General features: G+C 36.4%; 1 protein-coding gene across 2 annotated transcripts in view; it reads left to right on the top strand.

Annotated features, from left to right (window-relative positions):
* The window catches only part of prickle2b (prickle homolog 2b), a 72,551-nt gene that overhangs the window by 207 nt on the left and 52,369 nt on the right, over positions 1-19,975 (top strand). The window contains exon 2 of one of the 2 annotated variants that reach the window (XM_052569840.1): positions 1,043-1,128. The exons of the other annotated variant lie outside the window; for it this stretch is intronic. Coding sequence (XP_052425800.1) covers positions 1,043-1,128 — 86 coding nt within the window. The remainder of the gene's footprint in view (positions 1-1,042; positions 1,129-19,975) is intronic. 2 annotated transcript variants of the gene reach the window in all.

Raw genomic sequence — 19,975 nt, 5'->3', positions numbered from 1 at the left:
ATTTTAACGATTTGTATTTTTACGCACGGTGCATCAGTAAGACATTTAAGTATGGGAGTCTTTGTTGTGAGTTATTTGGACGGAAATGAAAACGCTAGATGTGATGAGCGTGCGGACAGCTGGAGCTGCTCAGTGATGTGTGAAGTTATGATCAACAAACAATCAGCTCTACGTCACACAGGTTTGATACCTCAGCATGAAACGCATGTTATCAGATTGGTGTCTCATATTTGCCAAAAAAAAAATTGTATTGTTAGATAAACAAATGATTTTTTTCTTAAGTGTGACATCATGTTATGATATGAACACATTTGAGCAGATATGTTGCTGTGTGAATTGTGTTCTCAAAATGTAACTTTTTTCGAACAGCTGCATGCCTTTTCTGAGAGAAAAAAAGAAAGTTTTAGCAATACATTAGCAATGTAAAATGTTAAAACTATACTTGTTTTAATGTAACACTATGCTTTCAATTTTATAATTACAATCAATCAGTAAAAACTAAGCCATGAACCACTGACATGTTTACATGTAGGCTACAGAGATCATGATTTAAATCAGTGGGCTAATTACACTAATTATAAACCCTGTAAATATTATGTGTATCAAATATGGTAGTTTTATCTGTATTATTACTCATTTAACATGTTTCTTTTAATGCCGCTTTGACGTAGTCGCCATCTTTCAGAATGATGAGCTGAAAATAAACTGCTCTGCTCAAGTGACTGTTCAAACCTGCCATGTAAAATGTTATCAGACAATATCAAGATTCTTTTTAAACCCTTACAATGCAAATTAACATTTTTGTCACTGGTGGAATTAAGTGTGTGCAACCTAAAAACGATTTGGAGAAGTACTACAGAAAAAGAATGTAAGTTCACACTATGTGTGCATCAAAGTGTGCACCTACAGAGTATGCATTTTACATTTGGATGTTCTTCATGCCATATACATGCATTTACGTAGTAATCCCTTTTCCACAAAGTTCTGCATAAATTCAGTTTCTATGGAAAATAACTCTTGGTTTTCTATTCAACCTCTGTAGTCCACTGTGCTTGATGACTTAGAAAGAGGACAACCTTGTACCTCATGTGGAGAGCAGTGTCCTGGCTTCGTTCTGCATAAGTGGAGGTGAGACCCCCATGCTTTTTCTTGTTTTACTATAGGTTCAGGCTTTTCATCCCTTTTGGTGCAGGAGAATCCTCACCATGCATTTCAAAGTTAGGGTTGGTGTTTTGGTGCAGTATATTGTATGTATTGAATGGCATCAGCATTTTCAAGCTCTTGGAATGTTAAGTGGAAACTTAGAGGTGCTTTGCCTTTAGATAGAGTCACCATAGGAGGATTCAATAGAATCGGAATCGAGCTGACAGTGCGTGTCTGAGCCAGCTGGCAATTTGCAGGACCTGTATGTGCAAAGATAACAGCGTACACTAAGCTAGCTATTCATGCTTTCCAGGACATTCAGGCTTCCTTTTTGCTTGGGTGAAACCAAAAGCCATCATTTTGTTTTTTTGGCTCAGTAGTAGATGAACTGCTGTGCTTGACCACTTTGTGAAGCGGAGAATGTGATTGGTTAGAATTAGCGGAAATAAAAAAGCAGGAATACAACAATAAGATCACGTTTCATCCCATCTAACAACAAAATCATATTAAAATAAAGGGATAGTTCATCCAAACATTAAAATTCTGGCATCGTTTCTAACATTCATGTTTGCTTTATTAAGAAGCTTTTGGAGTTTTAGGAGTACAACTGAGAGGGGAGTAGCTGGGATGGAGGGTAAGAAGTACTCCTCATCTGCCTGCTCTCCATTGCTGTAAACTATTACGGGGCAACAGTCAGCTCTGGAATGTGCCCTTAATTGCAGTGCTACAATAAAACTAAATGGTCTTCTAGACAAACTTAATGCGGACATTTGTAACATAGTACTTGGCATCCGTCTTTGTGTGTGTGAGTGGGAGACCTATGGAACTGTATGGGGTCTCTTACACAACAGTAGCTCCTAAAGATTTTTTATGACGACTGCGACGGGACATGTTTGAATGCAGATTGCTATCTGGATGGCTATTTAGCTGTGTGTGTAAAAGAGAAATGGAGAGAGTTTAAGTAAAATTTGACCATGATCGGACCATAGACAGAGCAAGTAGGTGTCCATGCTTACAAAATTTTAAGCATGCATTCACGTCGTGCATCCTGAAGTTTAAGTTCATTGTGCAGTGGCTGGATCATTGGATTTTCCAACTGGATTCCTAAGAGTCTGTGGGGAAAATATATAGATGCACCATTTGTTGGATAATGAATAGTATAAATTGTAAGATATGAAATGGATGGTGGCAGTAGGAATAACTTTTGTTTTATGCCTACCTAAACATAGCTGTCCTGTGACATCACCAAGATTGTTTTCATGTGTCATATAGGGACTTTGTTTATAAGCAGTGGGGTAGAGCAGGGGTCTTATGAATTGGTGAAAATGAAAAGTCCATGCATCAACTCACATTACATTCCAACACTTTTAACATCTGCAATGCCTAAAATGTCCTTAAATATTCATAAATCTCTAAATATTATTGAGACAGTTGGAATATCTGCTGGAGCTGGAGTCTTTTTTCCCTGCTGTGCTGTGCTTCCACCATTGTCTAAAACCAAAAGGGCTATCCTGGGGTATGAACACTACTGTCTATTCAAGGATTTAATTAGTGATTCACACAGTTTTGGGCTAGAATAAACTGCATTGTGGACCAGACATTATTCCTATACGCATTAGTCTGTTTATGTGAAACTTGTATAACTAAAATAATTTTCCTGAAAGTAACTTAATGATGTTTTTATTTGTCCAAGCTGGAGTCCATCAGGTTGTATTGGGCATGCTATGTAGAAGGAACGAACCAAGATGGTAGCATGCATGTGTAACACGATGACTTAAATAATTTATGAGAGCTGTTGGCTTGATTGATTTCTTTGTGTTAATGAGTCTCATTACTGCCCCTATTTGCATCAGTGCTCTGAGTATTTGCTATCTGATCAGCCAGCTTATATGACCCATTTACTCAGGTTGGCATGTAGCTGTAGGTTGTAGATGCTGATTCATGATGATCTGTATACAGAATAGCCTTATATTATATTATCTGTATTTATTTTTGGTTTGTTTCTGTATGTTTTATTTTTTGCAAATGTTAAAATATAAGAATGGTCAGCCTTAGACTTAAAAGTCTGTTCATCGTAAATTTCTTTTTTATCAGCAGTCCTCTGGTATTGTCATTGTGTGTAACTGTTGTTATTGGAGAGCCAGCAAAACTGATTACTGGTTAGTCTTTCATGGTGACTTCTGTGACACACAGCATGACACACACTTAATGCTGTTTGGTTGCTAATGCTCACTTTTTCCTGTATACAAGACAATTTACTGGGTAGATGGTCCACTATTTTTGGAATTCTGACAGATAGTGTTAGCATTTGGTAAAAATATCTTATTTTAAGCATATTTAAATATGGAAACCAGGACAACATACTGATTAAAAATGATTTCTGGAGTGTAAAAAATAAAATCAATTGTAGCTGCAGGGAGAGCTGCTTAACACTGTCCTCCAAGTAACCTTCTCCAATCTGCATAACAGGGTCTTTCAGTGTGTTAACAAGCGGCCCAGCCAAACCAATCCGTCAGGGCAGTCTGGCACATTGAATGGGCCTTTAAAGTGGAGTCTCCTTTTCAGCAGGTCAGGAGGAGGAGAAAAAGAGAGGGGAACCTTGCTCCTCAGACATATACAAAGAGGGCAAGAAGGCATAACAACATTCACCTCTAATGGAAAGAAATCACTATATCCACTCCCAGTGTCCTTTGAAGTGATAACCAGATGAGTTTATGTTGCCTGTTAACGCTTAGTCCACTCATCAAGTAAATGAGCTTGGTTTTTGTTGCTTATGTGACCATCTGAGGTTATTTTGACCAAAGATTTGTATTTTGGGGCCTGTGTTAATTAATGGGCTACACTATAGCCGTGCAGATGATTCACAGGTTGACCATTCAGATTCAGACAGTGCTTTTACTGGGGGGTTGGGACGACTGTGGGTGCATGTGGTTGTCTTTGATTGGGTGTAATGATAGGGTCGTTTATTTGCCATTGTGGCCACGGAAACGGTGGGGTGGGTCACATACATGCAGATTGAGGCCCACTAGATACACAAATCACCGGTGCTGGTATAAGTAACAGTGGGCATCAGAAACCAAGATGCATTCAGGTTAATCTCTAACTGGAAGCTTAACTCTCTCCCATGGGTTTGGGAAGATTTTTTTTTTACTTGAGCTCCAAAACAGTGCATTAGTATTATAAGAACATGTGACTTTGAAGACTTGAGGAATGGCTATTGAAAAAATTCCTTTGCCATCACAGGAATAAATAACATTACAAAATATGTTAGTTCTTTCTTTCTTTTGTTTCTTTCTTTCACAGTGTTACTGTTTTACTGCATTTTTGACAAAATAAATGGATTCCTGGTGAACATTAAAATAATTATTTCAAAGATCACAAAATCATCACAAAAAATGGCAGCAATTTTTTAAAAAGTAGTATATACTCCTTATCTATTTCTATCTTGATATAGTTTATTCACAAAAACCAATAACTCCGTTCATCATGTTTTTGTTATGTTGTCATGTTTTTGTTGTGTTAGATGTATTTTTAATTAATGTTTTAACCTGATAAAAATAACCCAACTGCAGTTTGGTTGATTTTTGAAAATTGTTTTAAAATAATTCTGTTTTTGCAAATGAACTCTTTAGTTATTTGACATCTATCTGTTTGTAAACATTTTTCTCTTTATAAATATTATACTGCAATTGAAAGAGCTTGACCTGATTCCATCAATTATTTTTTTTTTAATACCTTATTATGAAGTGAAAGTGATATGATATACAGCCAATTATGGTGGCCCATACCCGGAATTTGTGCTCTGCATTTAACCCATCCAAAGTGCACACACACAGCAGTGAACACACACACCGTGAACACACACCCAGAGCAGTAAGCAGCCATCTTTGCTGTGGTGTCCGGGTAGCAGTTGGGGGTTTTTGCTCAAGGGCACTTGAGTCGTGGTATTGATGGTCGAGAGCGCCCTGTACATTCACTCCCCTCACCTATAACTCCTGTCGACCCGAGACTCAAACTTGCTACCTTTGTATTACAATTCTAAATCTCTAACCATTAGGCCACAACTTCCCTCTTTTATTATTCAATAAACTTCAAAACTGACCTTATACTGTAAAACATACCCAGATCACCAATTCACCATTTACAAAAGTTAACATTATTCAGTGTTTCTTACATTTAGTGCATCAAATATATCTCTTCACTATGACCAGTATATGCTGCTTTGTTGTTGCAGAATTGCCTATTAAAATTAGACTTTGGCTAGACAAGATTGACTTAAGAGGCCATTTCTCAACATCAGTGATGCTTTTTTTATGGAGAGCTCCTCTGCCATGAGGAGTTTGGTATCACGAGGTTTCCTTTTGAAAGTTTTCCTTTTGATTTGGCCATGCATTTGTGTCACAGGAAGAAAAGAACATCTCTTGGGTTTGGTTTGATCACACCTTCATATTTTACACCTAGCAGATGCTCAATAGCGCTGGAGTGGGTGTAATTGGAGAATGTTTTTATCCCTTTGTCTCTTAAGCTGTAGAGCTAATGATTACAGAGGAGTGTGTATGTGTGCCAGCTTTTGGGTACTCCATCTTTACCATAGTGTGCTTGGTTTTCACTACCCCATTATAATGTATTTGAAAGAAAGAGAGCATATGGGCCTATTACTGGTGTCACATTGCCTTCAGTTCACTCTTTTTCTGACAAATCAGCAGGCTTTATTGTAGTTATGTCATCATGCAGACCTTTGTTAAGAAAACAGTGTTTTTGAACAATCTTGTCCTGTCATACAAAGCATTACGTTCATTGAGACTGCTTATGTAATAGCAGTGCTGGTAAATTGCAGTCTGTGATTTAAAAGTTCAGACTTGTTTTGATGCAGTTTTTACGTCATTCACAACACTGATAATTGCAAAATGACTAAAACCAAATGACACTCGGCAGAACCTTGGCAACAAAACGAGACGTAGTTTGTTGTTATGCAAGTACATTCAAATGCCATTCAGCTTTGAAGACAGTGATTACTCATTATTAAGCTCTTTGAATGTTTATTCCTTTTTTGCAATTAGAGAAACTCTTTCAGTCCATAGCCTAATTCATGCATCATTCAGACTTCATCTCTCAGCACCAGTGGCTCAGTGATGTCTTGTTGCTCTCATCAGTGAAGGGCATATTTCAGTCTTTGGTCAACATCATTTTCTAATAGAGAACAGCTGGGTTCCCTTCCATTTATATTATTCTAAATATTAATTTTTAAGTCTTTTTTTAAGTCCATGGTTAACATTCCACAATCTAAATCTGACAAAAGTCCTTATCATGTCAAGAGGCCTGTGACCAGGGTCCTGTTTACACCTGGTTCCAACATGCCACCGATGTGTCTCCCGTGACCACTGGTGATCAGATATCAACAAGGGTCTGTTGAATGACTGAGTGATTCAATTACTACTTTAAATGTGTTTCAACGTGGACGGACGAATGGACAGACAGATACATGGATGTAGAGACGGATGCTTGGAGAGATGATAGATGAATGGATGGATGGATACATAAATAGATGGATGGACAGATGGATAAATTAGTTGAAAGATGCATGATTGGAGAGATCATTGATGGATGGATGGATGGATGGATGGATAGATAAATGGATGGATGAACAGAAATAAGCAGGTAAATAGATGGGTAGATACACTGACAGATAGGTAGACACAAGGTTGCTGTGATGAAGAGATGTGAAATGGGAAGATCAGTGTGGCATGAAATGAAATGGATGAAATGAGTTATTCTACTGCAAAGACTAGTGATGTGTGCAAACATAGGGCTGCAGTACAGTTGGTGGAAGAGATCAGAGATTGTTGTTGGCAGTGTATGAGAAGAGAGCTTACGCCTTATTCTCTCTTTGTCCCTGAGCTCAGGGTCAGTTGTCTGCTTGATCTGTCCAGACCAGCTGCAGCTGCTAAACACAGAGATCATGTCTTCATCACCTCTAATTTACTTGCACAAGAGCCTCAAAGTGCCACTGGAATCCACACCCAGTTAAGTGATAGAATAAATGCATGGAATGTATGTGGATCAAATGCTGCATTAAAAATGCATTTAGTCCATATTTGGCCTTTTGTCTTCCATCTCCTGCAGCTGGCACTAAAGGCCCTCTTCTGAAAGTTTCTTAAACTTTCTTTCCCCTTAATTCCCATATATTAAACAATAAAAATTGCTATTTTTATATATCATTGGATCACAACTGGATAGAGGTTTAAACATTGAATGCCATGAAATTACGCCATACGAACATACTACCAGCTGCCTTAAACAGTTTTTAGTCCCAGAAGGGTAATGTCTATTCAAACTGGATGGCATCTTTCCAAAATATAAAAATATGTGTGTGTTTTTTTGTCAGTTTTGGAGATTATGGCTAGTTTCATCATGTATCAAAGCTGTTCTGTTTCATATTTCAAATGTATTATATGTAAGTATGCACTACCAATAAAAGTTTTAAATAATTAAGACTTTTTTAAATGTTTTTGAAAGAGTTCTGTTATGTTTACCGACATTATTTTTTGATTGCTTTTGTTTTGAAATGTAAATTACTCCAGTAACAACAGAGATGAATTTTCAGCAGCCATTACTTCAGTTTTTAGTGTCACATGATCCAACAGAAAAAAAATCTTTATGCCCTATTATTAACACTTACTGAATTTTTATTAATGGCTTGTATTAGTATCAATATTAAAAATCTTTTATTACATTATGATTATACATCTTTTCGAATTTTAAGAACTCCGATTTAACCTTGGTGCAGCTTGCATGCTAAAAAAAAAACTTAGCTTAGATGTTTTATCTTGCCTAGGGCAATTTATAAGTGCATGGTGCCCATAGGGCTATTAAGATTTCTTGAGACATTAGCACTGTGATGTACCATCAGTTTTTGACTCCAAACTAATCCTTCATTGTAGGCTGTTTTCTGTAGTGATCCATCTTAAGATGGAGAGAATAAATGGCTGCAGGCGCCATGGCTCTGCGACACTGCTGATCCGTAACCCTACCAGAGAGCTATAGGAATGAAAGGCTCTTTGAATGCGCTCAGGACTGGGTAGACATTATACTTGTGTCTCCTGCTCAGTGGCAATGGACAGAAATTGTGAAGTGTGCATGCAGCAGGGCGATGTCCACTGTAGTATGTTGTTGAAATACATGGGCACAGACACACATGCACCCACAAACACTCAAACAGATTGGGAACCGCAGGTATCTGAACAGCACCTTGCAGCATGTCAAATTGTCCTTTGATTCTGTTTTTCCCCTTTCCTCCCTTTCTCTCACTTCGTCATCTGTCTCTCGCTTACATGGAGAACTTTTATACCACCTCTACAGCAGTGTGGGTTGTTCTGCGGCTGCAAATTAAAACTTGTTCCGTCTCTCCTCTTCTTGATACCATCATGTTATTTCCCATCCACTTTTCTTTCCTAACCTCTCATATGGCTGCCATTCATTAAACACTGCATCTGTGTGCAAACTGCTCTGTTGTAAATGAGCTTTAAATGGATGCATGTGACAAACACTGCCACTGGAATCCCGTGGGAAAACGTGATTTTATAATGGCTGTTAGGTCAGGGCCAATTGCAGCAATATTTGTGAAGCAAAAACTGCATGACTGAATTGAAATGTTTGCTTACTTTGTTTTGAACGGGCAAAAAACTGTTTAATTTAACTGTATTAATATGTCTAGTTGTAAACTGTGCTTGACTTTTAACAGCAATATAGTAAGTATGATTTAACAAATTATAGTAGCCTATACAACTTTAATGTGTGTATATATATATATTAAAATTAAAGATTATTTCATATACTATAAAAAAGTTTAGTAGTCTATAGAAATAATAATAAAAGTGATAAAATGTTACAATATATGACCAGATGGTTGTTGTCCTTGAATAATTGGTTGCTGTAACTTTATTTTGTCAACAGAGGGCAATATTGTATTTGTGTAGTAGTACAGTACATCGGATGCTATTCTCCATTAGAAGAACACATTTAAACTTCACAAAAATGCATCGTTTGTTTCAGATCAGTTTTTCTTTAATGCAGATGAACTCACAGTTTACCTAGTTATACACATCTGGAGTCACTGCATTAGTTTTTCTATGTTAACATAAATGTGAGTTCTAAGGAAAAGAAGGGTGAATGCTCAGGTGTATCTCAATAGAAACGCGTCTCTCTGTGACAGAATACATCTCAGCCTACGAAAGTGAAGTGCACAGTAATATGTCAATTTCATCTCATCCTCTGCCTTACAGTACAGAAATATTTTAGAAACAAAGTGGATATTAATGATGTATGTATGTCCCTGTATGCATGCATTTTAGCATGTGTATGCGTATGGATTGCTCAGCATTTCACAGATGACAGGAAAGCAGTCTTGGCCTTTCTTGCTCATTCCATCTACAAGGCAAGCACAGGAAATTGCTCTTAATAGAAGAGCTGAAGGAGTTCCAGTATCCTGTGATCACAGAGCTGGCGCTCTCATGTGAGTCTAATTCGCACGTACATACACTCAAGAGCACTTTTTGTCTTTTATCTGAACTGAACAGTGATAATTCTGTATATTGATAAGCCAGTGTTCTAATGCACGATACAGGTACACTGTAAGTACATATTACTTACCTCAGAGATTTACACCTGTAAAGGCATTTTCATTTCTTTTTAATAAAACTGATTACAACGAAACTTTTCAAATTTAGTATATTTAGCCAATGGTAGCTAAAAAAATAAGGAAGATTTTCACGAATGGAAGAAACTGAAATGTGGCTCTCATTCAAAATGCTGTCTTTTTCTCAGTGAGTCATATAAAGAGAAGTGTTTCCAGGCACCGGTTTCCAGGGTGATGGTACTATTCACACTCCTTTGGTGCTGTGACAACCACACTAGAAGGCAGACGAGTGAGAGTGGTCAGAAATCAAGCACAACACCCCCGAGATGCGAACAAGGATTGAAGAATGAAACCGTTTCATCCCTCTCTGTTTTTGACAACTGTTTCGTAGATAGATTGTGCAAAATCTCAGCCAAAGTCTCATACCGTTCTTAACATCCATGACAGTCCTGTTTGTTTGAAGTCCAGAATAATTATTTCTACATTAAGACAACGGGCCAATAAAAAGTTAAGCAGAACAATCTGCCTTCCCTTATTTGTGCCTCGAGTCTCTAGCCGTTGAGCTCTGACATCCCCACCCAAACATACAACAGCCACGGGGAGTGTAAAATCAGAACCAGACATGGCTTCTTTCCATTCATTTTATGATAGATTATTGGTAATGTAAACGAACTTGTGTGAGGACCATTTCAAAACAATCCCAGGCTCAAGTGAATGCAGATAGCTTGACCCAAGGTGAGTCTTAGATTTGGCAGTTTTGCGAGCACATGCCGCAGAAATACGAAACTGCAAATGCAAAAGGTCGTGTATTTTCCGAAGGCTGAAAGCTATTAATCTCTTGATGTGATATCCTTGTAGCTCCAGTGAAGGGCAAAAGTCACTGATTTTGAACTTGAAAGCATTCGGATTTGTTTTGACTGGTCATGTGACATTTGACACTGTCCTGTCAATGACGTCACAGGCAAATTAGGCAATAAGTCGCGACTGGATGAAAATTACAGTGATTTTGTCACTGTTTAGAATGCGTAGCCAAGCAAGGATAGGGTTAATTGTACAAGGGAAAGCCAACTGTGAGCTTCAGATCAGCAATGGGTGTAACTGCGTGCTTTATCTATCCAGCTGCAAAAACCGCATTTGATACAGAAGATTTAAGATCCACATGTTTTTTTTTCCCAGGCATTTGTAACGGGAACAATTCCTTTGGTTTGAAAAGCATACTCACATTATAAAGACAGAGTTATGCAGCATGCAATATTATACCTCAAAATGAACATTTTACATTCTAAATAACATACTTAAATGAATTTTGGCCATATTTTAAATCACATTTCAGATAGTTTTTTAAGTTCTGATTTTGTGTTCTATGGAACAATAACCGTGTACAGTTTTGGAGCATCGTGAGGGTGAGTAAATGATGACAGACCTTTCATTTTTGGATTAACTTTTCCTTAAAGTCTTTGAAGTGTTTCTGAGTAACAGCCTTACAAATGTGACGCAGAGCCCCGCATTATTAAAGCATTCCTGTCTCCTATACTCCGAGGAAGCAAAGCCTAATGATTCACGGCTACCCTCAACTGTTTAGGAAGAAAGACTAATCCAGTTTAGAAAGTCAAGAAAGAGAAAAGAAAAACAGACTGAAATGGGAAAAAGAGAGGGATGCAATGACATCATCCTGGCTAGCCTGTGTCGTTTTTTATCACTTCATTCTTTTTATGGACCGATTAAACCAACGATTATTCCATCAGTGCATCTGTGTCTAATCAGGACCGAGAACTGTTTGTTTCTCTAATAATATGTTTAAAAAGTCCAGCCCTGACTATGTTTATTGGATAAGTGTGTTGTGTGTGGGTTACTTATACTTTGGGGACATAATTGTCCCCAGAAGTTAGCTAAATCTGAAAAAGACTTCCTTTGGGGATATGTACGAATGGGTATACAATATCACAACACAACAAGGTCGACAAACTCTTGCTTTTGAGAAAACTTTTAAATACACTTTTAAAAATTTAACATAAAGAAATTTTTTTTTGAGCAGACATTTTTAATGATGTAGTTATTTATTTTAAATGCAAAACTTTGTCTTTGGGTAAAACCTAGAACCTATAAGTATTAAATGCAGTTTGGACTCAGAATTGTTTTAGGGGTCAGATTGTGGTTTGGATTAGGGTTAGTGTTTGCTTTATTTAAAAATGAAGCAAATATAGGTCTTCATTAGGCAGCTCATTATCAGCTATTTTTCATTAGACAGCTAATTATATCTATAATTGGCTATACTTTGGGGACAAATTTGTCCCTTGAAGTTAGCTAAGCATAACAAAACTTCCCTTTTGGGACATTTGGGGCCGCCCTTATTTGTGATTCATAAATAAAACAATGTTTCTTGTAGATTTAAGGGTTTAGCTTACTTTTTAGTCATTATACTTATCTTTAATATAGCAATAATCAAAGTCTGTACTGGACTACAACTATAAAATGCAGTAACTACACAGCCATGAAATTAAAAAAAAAATAATTAAATGAAACGTTAAAGGGATAGTTCACCCAAAAAGAAAAATTCTGGCATGCCCTCATGTCGTTCCAGACCCGTAAGACCTTCGTTCAGCTTCAAAACACAAATTAAAATATTTTTAATGAAATCCGAGAGCTTTCTGCCCATGCATAGATGAAACGTTATGAAGCTACGAGAATACTTTTTGTGAGCTAAAATAACAAGAATAATGACTTTAGTCAACAATTTCTTCTCTTCCATGTCAGTCTTCGACGCACGTTCACAAAAGTACCACGAAAATATCTTCATTTGTGTTCTGAAGATGAATGAAGGTCTTGAACAACACGAGTACTAATTAATGACAGAAATTAAATTTTAGGCTAAACAATTTTTTTTGTAATATTTTGAATAGTATTTTTCTGAATATGGACATATGCTTTTTCAAGAGACCCAGTTTCACTGCTTATTGGTGCTTTTCCACTGCGTGGTATGACTCTGCTGAGTACGTTATGGTACGGCACGGCTTGACTCAGCTTGGTTTGCATTTACACTGCAGTTTAGTACCACCGCCCTGAGTGGGCGGGATTATTCACATGTCCTTATCTACTGCGCAACTCGTGAAAAACTTTTGCATTCCAAAAAACATTGTTGTGCTGATTTACATCTAGTGGTTCTGTTGTGTTTGTTCAGTGATGCAGGTAGTGAAGATACTCTTACCTCAGCCAAAGTGGTACTAAAAAAAGGACCAGGTAGTACTGTACCCAGTGGAAAACCCCCCAAAAGTGAACCGTACTGTGCCAACTATGCAGTGGAAGAGCACCATAAGTGATGCACTGATATCAAAATATTGTCCAGTAAATCGTCGATAACCAAAAGGGTACTGATGATTTGCATCCCAAGCTTTTACAAAGCAGTATAGTTTGTTCTCAATTACAGACAACATTCTCCATTATTAATCATGAGTGTGTGTGTGTGTGTGTGTGTGTGTCATTATCTTCTTACAGTGATCAACACATTTGGTTAAAGGAGAGCCTTTTGGTTCCATTATGGTTCCATGAGCAGTGAGACACGCATGGGATGATGAGCTCTTGTTTCTCCATCAGATGGCATTTGCGCTCTCTTCTCCAGTGTTAGTTATCGCATGTGTGTGTGGATGGGTAGACACAGCAGATGCCAGGTGATCATGCTTTTCTGCCCTGAGGAGAACGCTTACCGCGTGCACCATGTGTTTGTACTTGTGTGTTCGGGTGTAAGTAATCATGCTGGTGGATTTGGGTGTAGTCTGCATGTGCACTGGGGGGCTCCTGTGCATTGAGTAGAAGTGTGAAAGTGTGACATCGGTGCCAATCGTGTGTAAAGCAGAACTTCTGTCATGCCGATTATCTAGTCATATGTTACACAGTCTGCTGGCTGGGATGTCTGGAAACAATTTGGTTCAGTATGAGTGAATGGGCTGTGAGACTATGGTCTATAAGCATATAAAATTACACACACACACACACACACATAATGTGTATGTATTTGTGTGTGTGTGTGTGTGTGTATTTTAGAAATCATTTTTTAGAATGCATTGAATTGATCAATGCATTGATTTGTTCTTAAAAATGTATTTAAAAAAGATTTACCTATTGCAAAAATTTGAATGCTAATGTATTTATAAAATAGTCTATCTAGTGGACAAAACATTTGGTTGTGGGAATTTGATGTGACTTAGAGAACACCCTGTTGTATATATTTTTTTAAAATACTTCTGACACCAAATTATGCTTTTGTCTTTTTTATTTTGCCTTTGCTTTCATGTTCCTTTATCCATTTTCTTCATAACTCTCTCTTTCTCTTTTTATTTCTCTCTGTCAGCCTCTTGCTGTTAGGTTGCCATAGACTGCAACTTCACCTTGACAACAGTCCCTCCCAATACCTTGTTTGAATTGTAAATGCTAGCACACTTGCAAGCTGTGCACCTTTACTATGAATAATGAATATACACAGCAAGTAGAATATTTGATGTTGTTTGCATGCACTGAAAGTTAACACTTCAATAGCATACTATACAGTATCATCTTTACAAAAAAAGGCCGTTGTGGATCAGTATAATTAAAGATGAATCTTTGGAGTATATTTCATATACTGGCCTCATAATGCTTAAAAATCCCCTTAATCTTTAAAATGGAGACAAATAATTTAGAAGCATCAGAACCCATAAATAAAATGTATGGAGAAAACATATTGAAGCTATTTTACCTAGTATTTTTTAGTTTCTTCCAAAGCAAGTTCCTAAGGAGAGCTTTTAAAAGTTATTTTTTAGCTGCCCACTTGAAGTGGTAAGAGATCGTACCTAATGAGGCAAAATGCTGACTTAGACAAAGTTAAATCAAAGACCTTTCCGCAATCACACATTACCATAGTACGTTCAGTTTCATCAGTTCATAGTAGATTCAGTTAATGCATAAAATCAAGAGGTAAATTACACATGAATCAAAGGGGGAATTTTCACTCACAGTTTATGTGAATTTTCCTGTAAGTCCAGGTCATTGTAATGTGGTGACTGTGTTAGCCGCTGGGATCTAGTACATATATTAGTGGACTGTCTGACTTGATTAATGAGAGCAAACAGTTGACTGTAGAGCTGACAGGCCTTGCTGCGCAAATACAATAGGCCTGCCATGAGGACACACACACACACACATTCGGAGAGGCCTGGTCTGCTGGGGTTAGTCTTTATAGAGCACTTGTGATCCAGTAAGGGACATTCCATATGGTAAAACTATCTTTGGGGAGATTTTATGAAATAAATTAATATTGCTCCATTTTTAAGGAGGAGATAGGCTGTTATAATGTATTTTCCAGCTTGTTACTAATGAAGTGAGATCTGAGACCTCCGGCTTTGTCTTCTGTCCATTGTGTCATCAAAAATCATGCATAATTCTCTCTGGCATGCGCCAGGAAGACTCTTATAGTCATGAAGTATCAACAAGAGACGATGCTGCAGTTCTGATGATGTTCTAATGATGCTATTTTCAGGAAAAGTGAATGACACGTTTGTTATGATACTTAGAATTCCCAGTTTGTCTCGAGTGGATGTTTGCAAATGTGAAAAGCCGCTATGATTATCTTGTGAAATAACCTCCAATTTTCAGAGCGAGATCGCGTCTTCTGTTCTTCACTGATCAAAGCTGGCAGTGTTTTTGTCAACCTTAAGGAGGCTTCAACGTCAGGCTTTGATAGGTCTAGAGTCTGAAATCTTTTAGATCATACTCCGTCTCTGCCAGCAAAATGTTCAGCTATTTTTGAAAACCGAAACGCTGCCATCCTCAAACATCTTCAAAGACCTGCTCATTGTTGATGTCCCAAAAATCTCCATAAAGAGTTTCTAGTTAAAATAGTAGCCATGATTCATATTTTATCTGCATTGAGAAAATGAATTAATCATTATTAAGCATATAATATGGTTTTACATTTCTGTTAATGAATTTGTGAAATCTGTGTGGCTGGTATTAGTAAGTGTGAGTTTTAGAAAGAAGTAGTGTATTTATGGGTCAATACTAGAACATACATTACCGTTCCAAAGTTTGGGGTCAAAATTAATAGATTTATTCAGCAATGACATATTAGAAAGATTAAAAAAATACAATAAATGCATTTAAGATTTCTGTGTTTGAACTTTATATTCAACAAAGAATCCTGAAAAAATGTATCCCGGTTTCCCCTAAAAACATTAAGCAGTGCAATTTTCATTAAGCAGTGCAAATCAGCCTGATTTCTAAAGTATCGTGGGACACTGAAGACTGGATTAATGTCTTCTGAAGATTAAGTTGCATTAAAGGAATAAATTATATTTTAACATATTCAATAAATAATTCCATAATAGTAGTTCAATAATTATCCAGTAATAATTCTAGTACTATAATAAAATTGTAGTATTATTTAATAATATTTTAGTTTCCTCTGCATTTTAAACAAATAAATGAAGCCTTGATGAGAATAAGAGACTTCTTTCTAAAAAAAGAAAAATCTTCAAACTTTTGAACAGTATAGTGCAGATGAACTCAAAGCTAACAGACATGGACCAAAAGCAGGTAAAGTTGACAGTTCCTTTTAAGGTTATGCAATAGAAAAACATATTAAATCTGTTTAAAGTGATAGAAGTCAATGCAAAGTCTCCACCATGGCACATTTGTGAGCTACTGAGTGTGTTATGAGCTCTCGCTAGGGCTTTGCTTGACTACTTGACTTAACATTTACATAGTTCAGTTTAATCCTTAACGACCATCTGTTGTTTGACCTACTCCTGTGCGGTATGGAGACTAGAAGCTACACCCTCATATTAGCAGCACGGTTTCATTTGGCATGTGCAGGGCATTGTGTCATTAGCAGATCCCGGCTAAGTTTCAAGTTTTTAGGTTAATACGGTTTAGGGACTATTGACACACTTTAATAATTAATGTCCATGAGTCTAGCAATTAATTCCATTCTGTATTTATGTCCTGGGATCAATACATTTCCATCCTTTTTCATTAATTAACTCATCCAGGTGTTTTATTTATTTATTTTAGTTTGCTTTGCTGGCTACATTAGAAGTAGTTTATCTGAAGACTCATCAGAGGGTATAAAAGTCTGTTTTATGCAACTGGTTTATTTTAGGAGAGAAAAAAATATATTTTACCTGCTTGCTCGTGTTACCATGACAGTGGATCCAAATCAACAGCAAAGGTCGAGCCGAACATGAATTATGCTGACAGCCTCCTGACAGACCTGCCACAAGCACTGCTGATTGCTGTACCTATTCATTTCAATCAGTTTCCCTCTGATGACTTGATTTGCTTATTGAGTCAGATCCCTCTACTCTCTCTCCAACCACATGATTTGAGTCATATCTGACATGAACAGTTCTTATATCTGCAAGAGAGGAGGTAAAATCTCTGTCTGATTCTCATCTAAAATATGAATTGTGTAATAAAATGTACATGTTTTGGGTTTGTAAGATTTGTTTTATGTTTTGAAAGAAGTCTGTACTCACCAAGGCTGCATTTATTTGAAAAACATAAATATTGTAAATATTACCACAACTAAAATAGTGCTTTTCTATTTGAATATATTTTAAAATGTAACATATTCCTGTGATGCAAAGCAGAATTATCAGCATCATTACTCCAGTCTTCAGTGTCACATGATCCTTCAGAAATCATTCTAATATGCTGATTTGCTGCTCAAGAAACTGCTTAATATTATTTTTTAGAATGTAAACCACAATACTTTTTTCAGGATTCTATGTTGAATAGAAAGTACAAAAGACCAGCATGCATTTGAAATAGAAATGCCTTTACTGTATCTTTTGATCTGTTTAATTGACAATTTCAAAAAAGTCTTACTGACCCCAAACATTTGAACAGTATAAGTTTTATGTGTCAATACACTTTATATGAAACTTTTATATTTATTTAACACATTAATTTAATGTCAATTAAATATCATGTTCTTCATGATGTAAAATCTGGGGTTTAAGGAAATTTAACACTGCTATAAATTTATTTTTTACCGTTTTTCTCTCTAACAAAAAAAATGTGAGCTTAGTCCATTTCTCTGTTCATTTAATGAACTCTTGAGAAAATGTAGCTTTTATTAAATTTCACTCTCTATTTTCTCAATCCCTTTTCTGTTTGTCTATTTCTATTTAAGACCGCTCAATGTTTTTCTCCTCCTTACCAAACACAATATAAAAAGACTTCAGTCAAGCTCCTTCTTGAACACAATGCAGCTGACTTTTTCTTGGCTGTCTTCCCCAATGCCCAGTGTTCAAATTTGCATAGAAATAATAATGAATTTCAAAACCAGTCCAGCTAATGTTTCACATCAAATTAGGTCATTGAGTGCCATCCACCAGGCCTGGGAAGAGTCCTTTCTTAATTATGAGCATAGCTCGAATCCCTGAAACGAGAAGTAAGCGAGAGCTTGGCAGTGGATACTGAAACACTTTGTGATTTGTGTTGGACTTGACACATCTCCCATATGTTACGGTAGTACATGCCAGATAATGTGCTCCTGTGAGAGGTACATCTATTCTTCAACTCTGCCGAAGCATTATTGTGCAGAAACACCAACCGTTTTTGCTGGGAATGACATGCTTACATGCTATTGATGTAATGCTTCTTAGATAAATGATTATGGGTTTGCGTGTTCCCTCCTTCTGCTACCAATTGCCTCTCATTGGTTCCCTGTCCTGGTCGCTGCCTATGTAGACTTGTTCTACATTTAAGACGGTCTGTTTAAGCCTGTTATCCAGGGGAGTGATGTAAATGTTTGGTCTGTGGGCTGTAAGCAGATGGAATTAGTCCCGGGCTCTGAGCTTCATGCCAAGCAGCTTGTTTTTGCTTTATTAAAAGTCACATCTTATTAGACCACCTTACTACTTTTATTGCTCTGCTGAGGATCTCTTTGAAGTTGAGAAAACTTGCCCACCCATTCAAGAGCACAAGCGGTTTGTATGTCATGAATCTTTTTTAAAAGTTTGGTGGTCTGGAAATTTCTCCACTTTAACTGTAGTTTGATTCCTTCAAGTATAAAGAATTAAAAATATATATATATTTGTGGCCTGCGTGTGCATAAACTAATTTTTAATTATTAAAGGTTGGTAGCCTGTATTATTACACTGCTTAAAGCTGTATAGTTTATTGCAAAGCATAACAATAAGAAAAATATGCATTTGTGGTCTTTTTGTTATTTTATTTTATTTATTGTAATACTGGCTGGTATAAACCGTATAGAATTTTATCATGACATATAAGTTAAATATATAAAACATTTATTTTAATTTTAGCATAGTCTGTTTTTTACAAAACAGGTGATTATATTTGACTAAAGACAATTTAACATTTTAAATTGTAGTAGTAATAGTGGTAGTAATAATAATACATTTTTTTAGTAATAATAGTAATAATAATACAAATTTTATAATTTTAAATAGTTTATTATTTTTATAATGTTAATGCTGGCACCATTTTTACTGTAAAACTACTATTATTCCTGACAGTTGAATTTTTTTTACTATTCTGTATTATATTAAGTATTATTAACAAGTAAAAAAATTAGCATTTTTGGTAATGCATTATTATTGTATTATTATTATTATTATTATTATTATTCATACTTTGAGGTGTGCTTCTTTTTGGCATACTGTGGGTTAATATCATGGCACCAGGGGTGACCGTATCAATGAGACTTTCTGAATTAAATTCAATATTATGTTCAAATTAAACATTTGAATGCTTTTATCATTATTATGCCTGTATGTATTGACACACATACATTTCTTGCACCAAAGAAAGGCTGTAAAATTTGTATTTGAGTTATGAAGGAAAATGTAAAATATATTTCAGTTGTCTCCCCTACTTTGCATGTGTGTGTGTGTTCCCGTCCTTGTTCCAAGTGGTGTAAATTAGCAGTGTAATTGCTGGCAATGAGGCCAAGAGCCCGGGGAGAGGATTTTGGGATAACCTGTTGCTTAAGCACCAAAGGGAATGATTATCCAGACACAAACACAGGCATACATACATACATGCAGACTTACTTTGAAGTAACTTCTCTCTTTTTATCTCGCTCTTGCATTTATTTGCATCTACATGATTTGAGCCTTTGTAGTGCAAAACCAAATCGAGTTTTACCTTACTTTAATGAGCTCCAATCCAGTGCAGTGAATATTTGTGTGAAGAAAA

This window comes from Carassius gibelio, chromosome B11 (assembly GCF_023724105.1).
Source record: "Carassius gibelio isolate Cgi1373 ecotype wild population from Czech Republic chromosome B11, carGib1.2-hapl.c, whole genome shotgun sequence".
Lineage (NCBI taxonomy): Eukaryota > Metazoa > Chordata > Actinopteri > Cypriniformes > Cyprinidae > Carassius > Carassius gibelio.
Note: the sequence above shows the minus strand (reverse complement) of the source record. Positions and strands in the feature narration are given on the sequence as shown.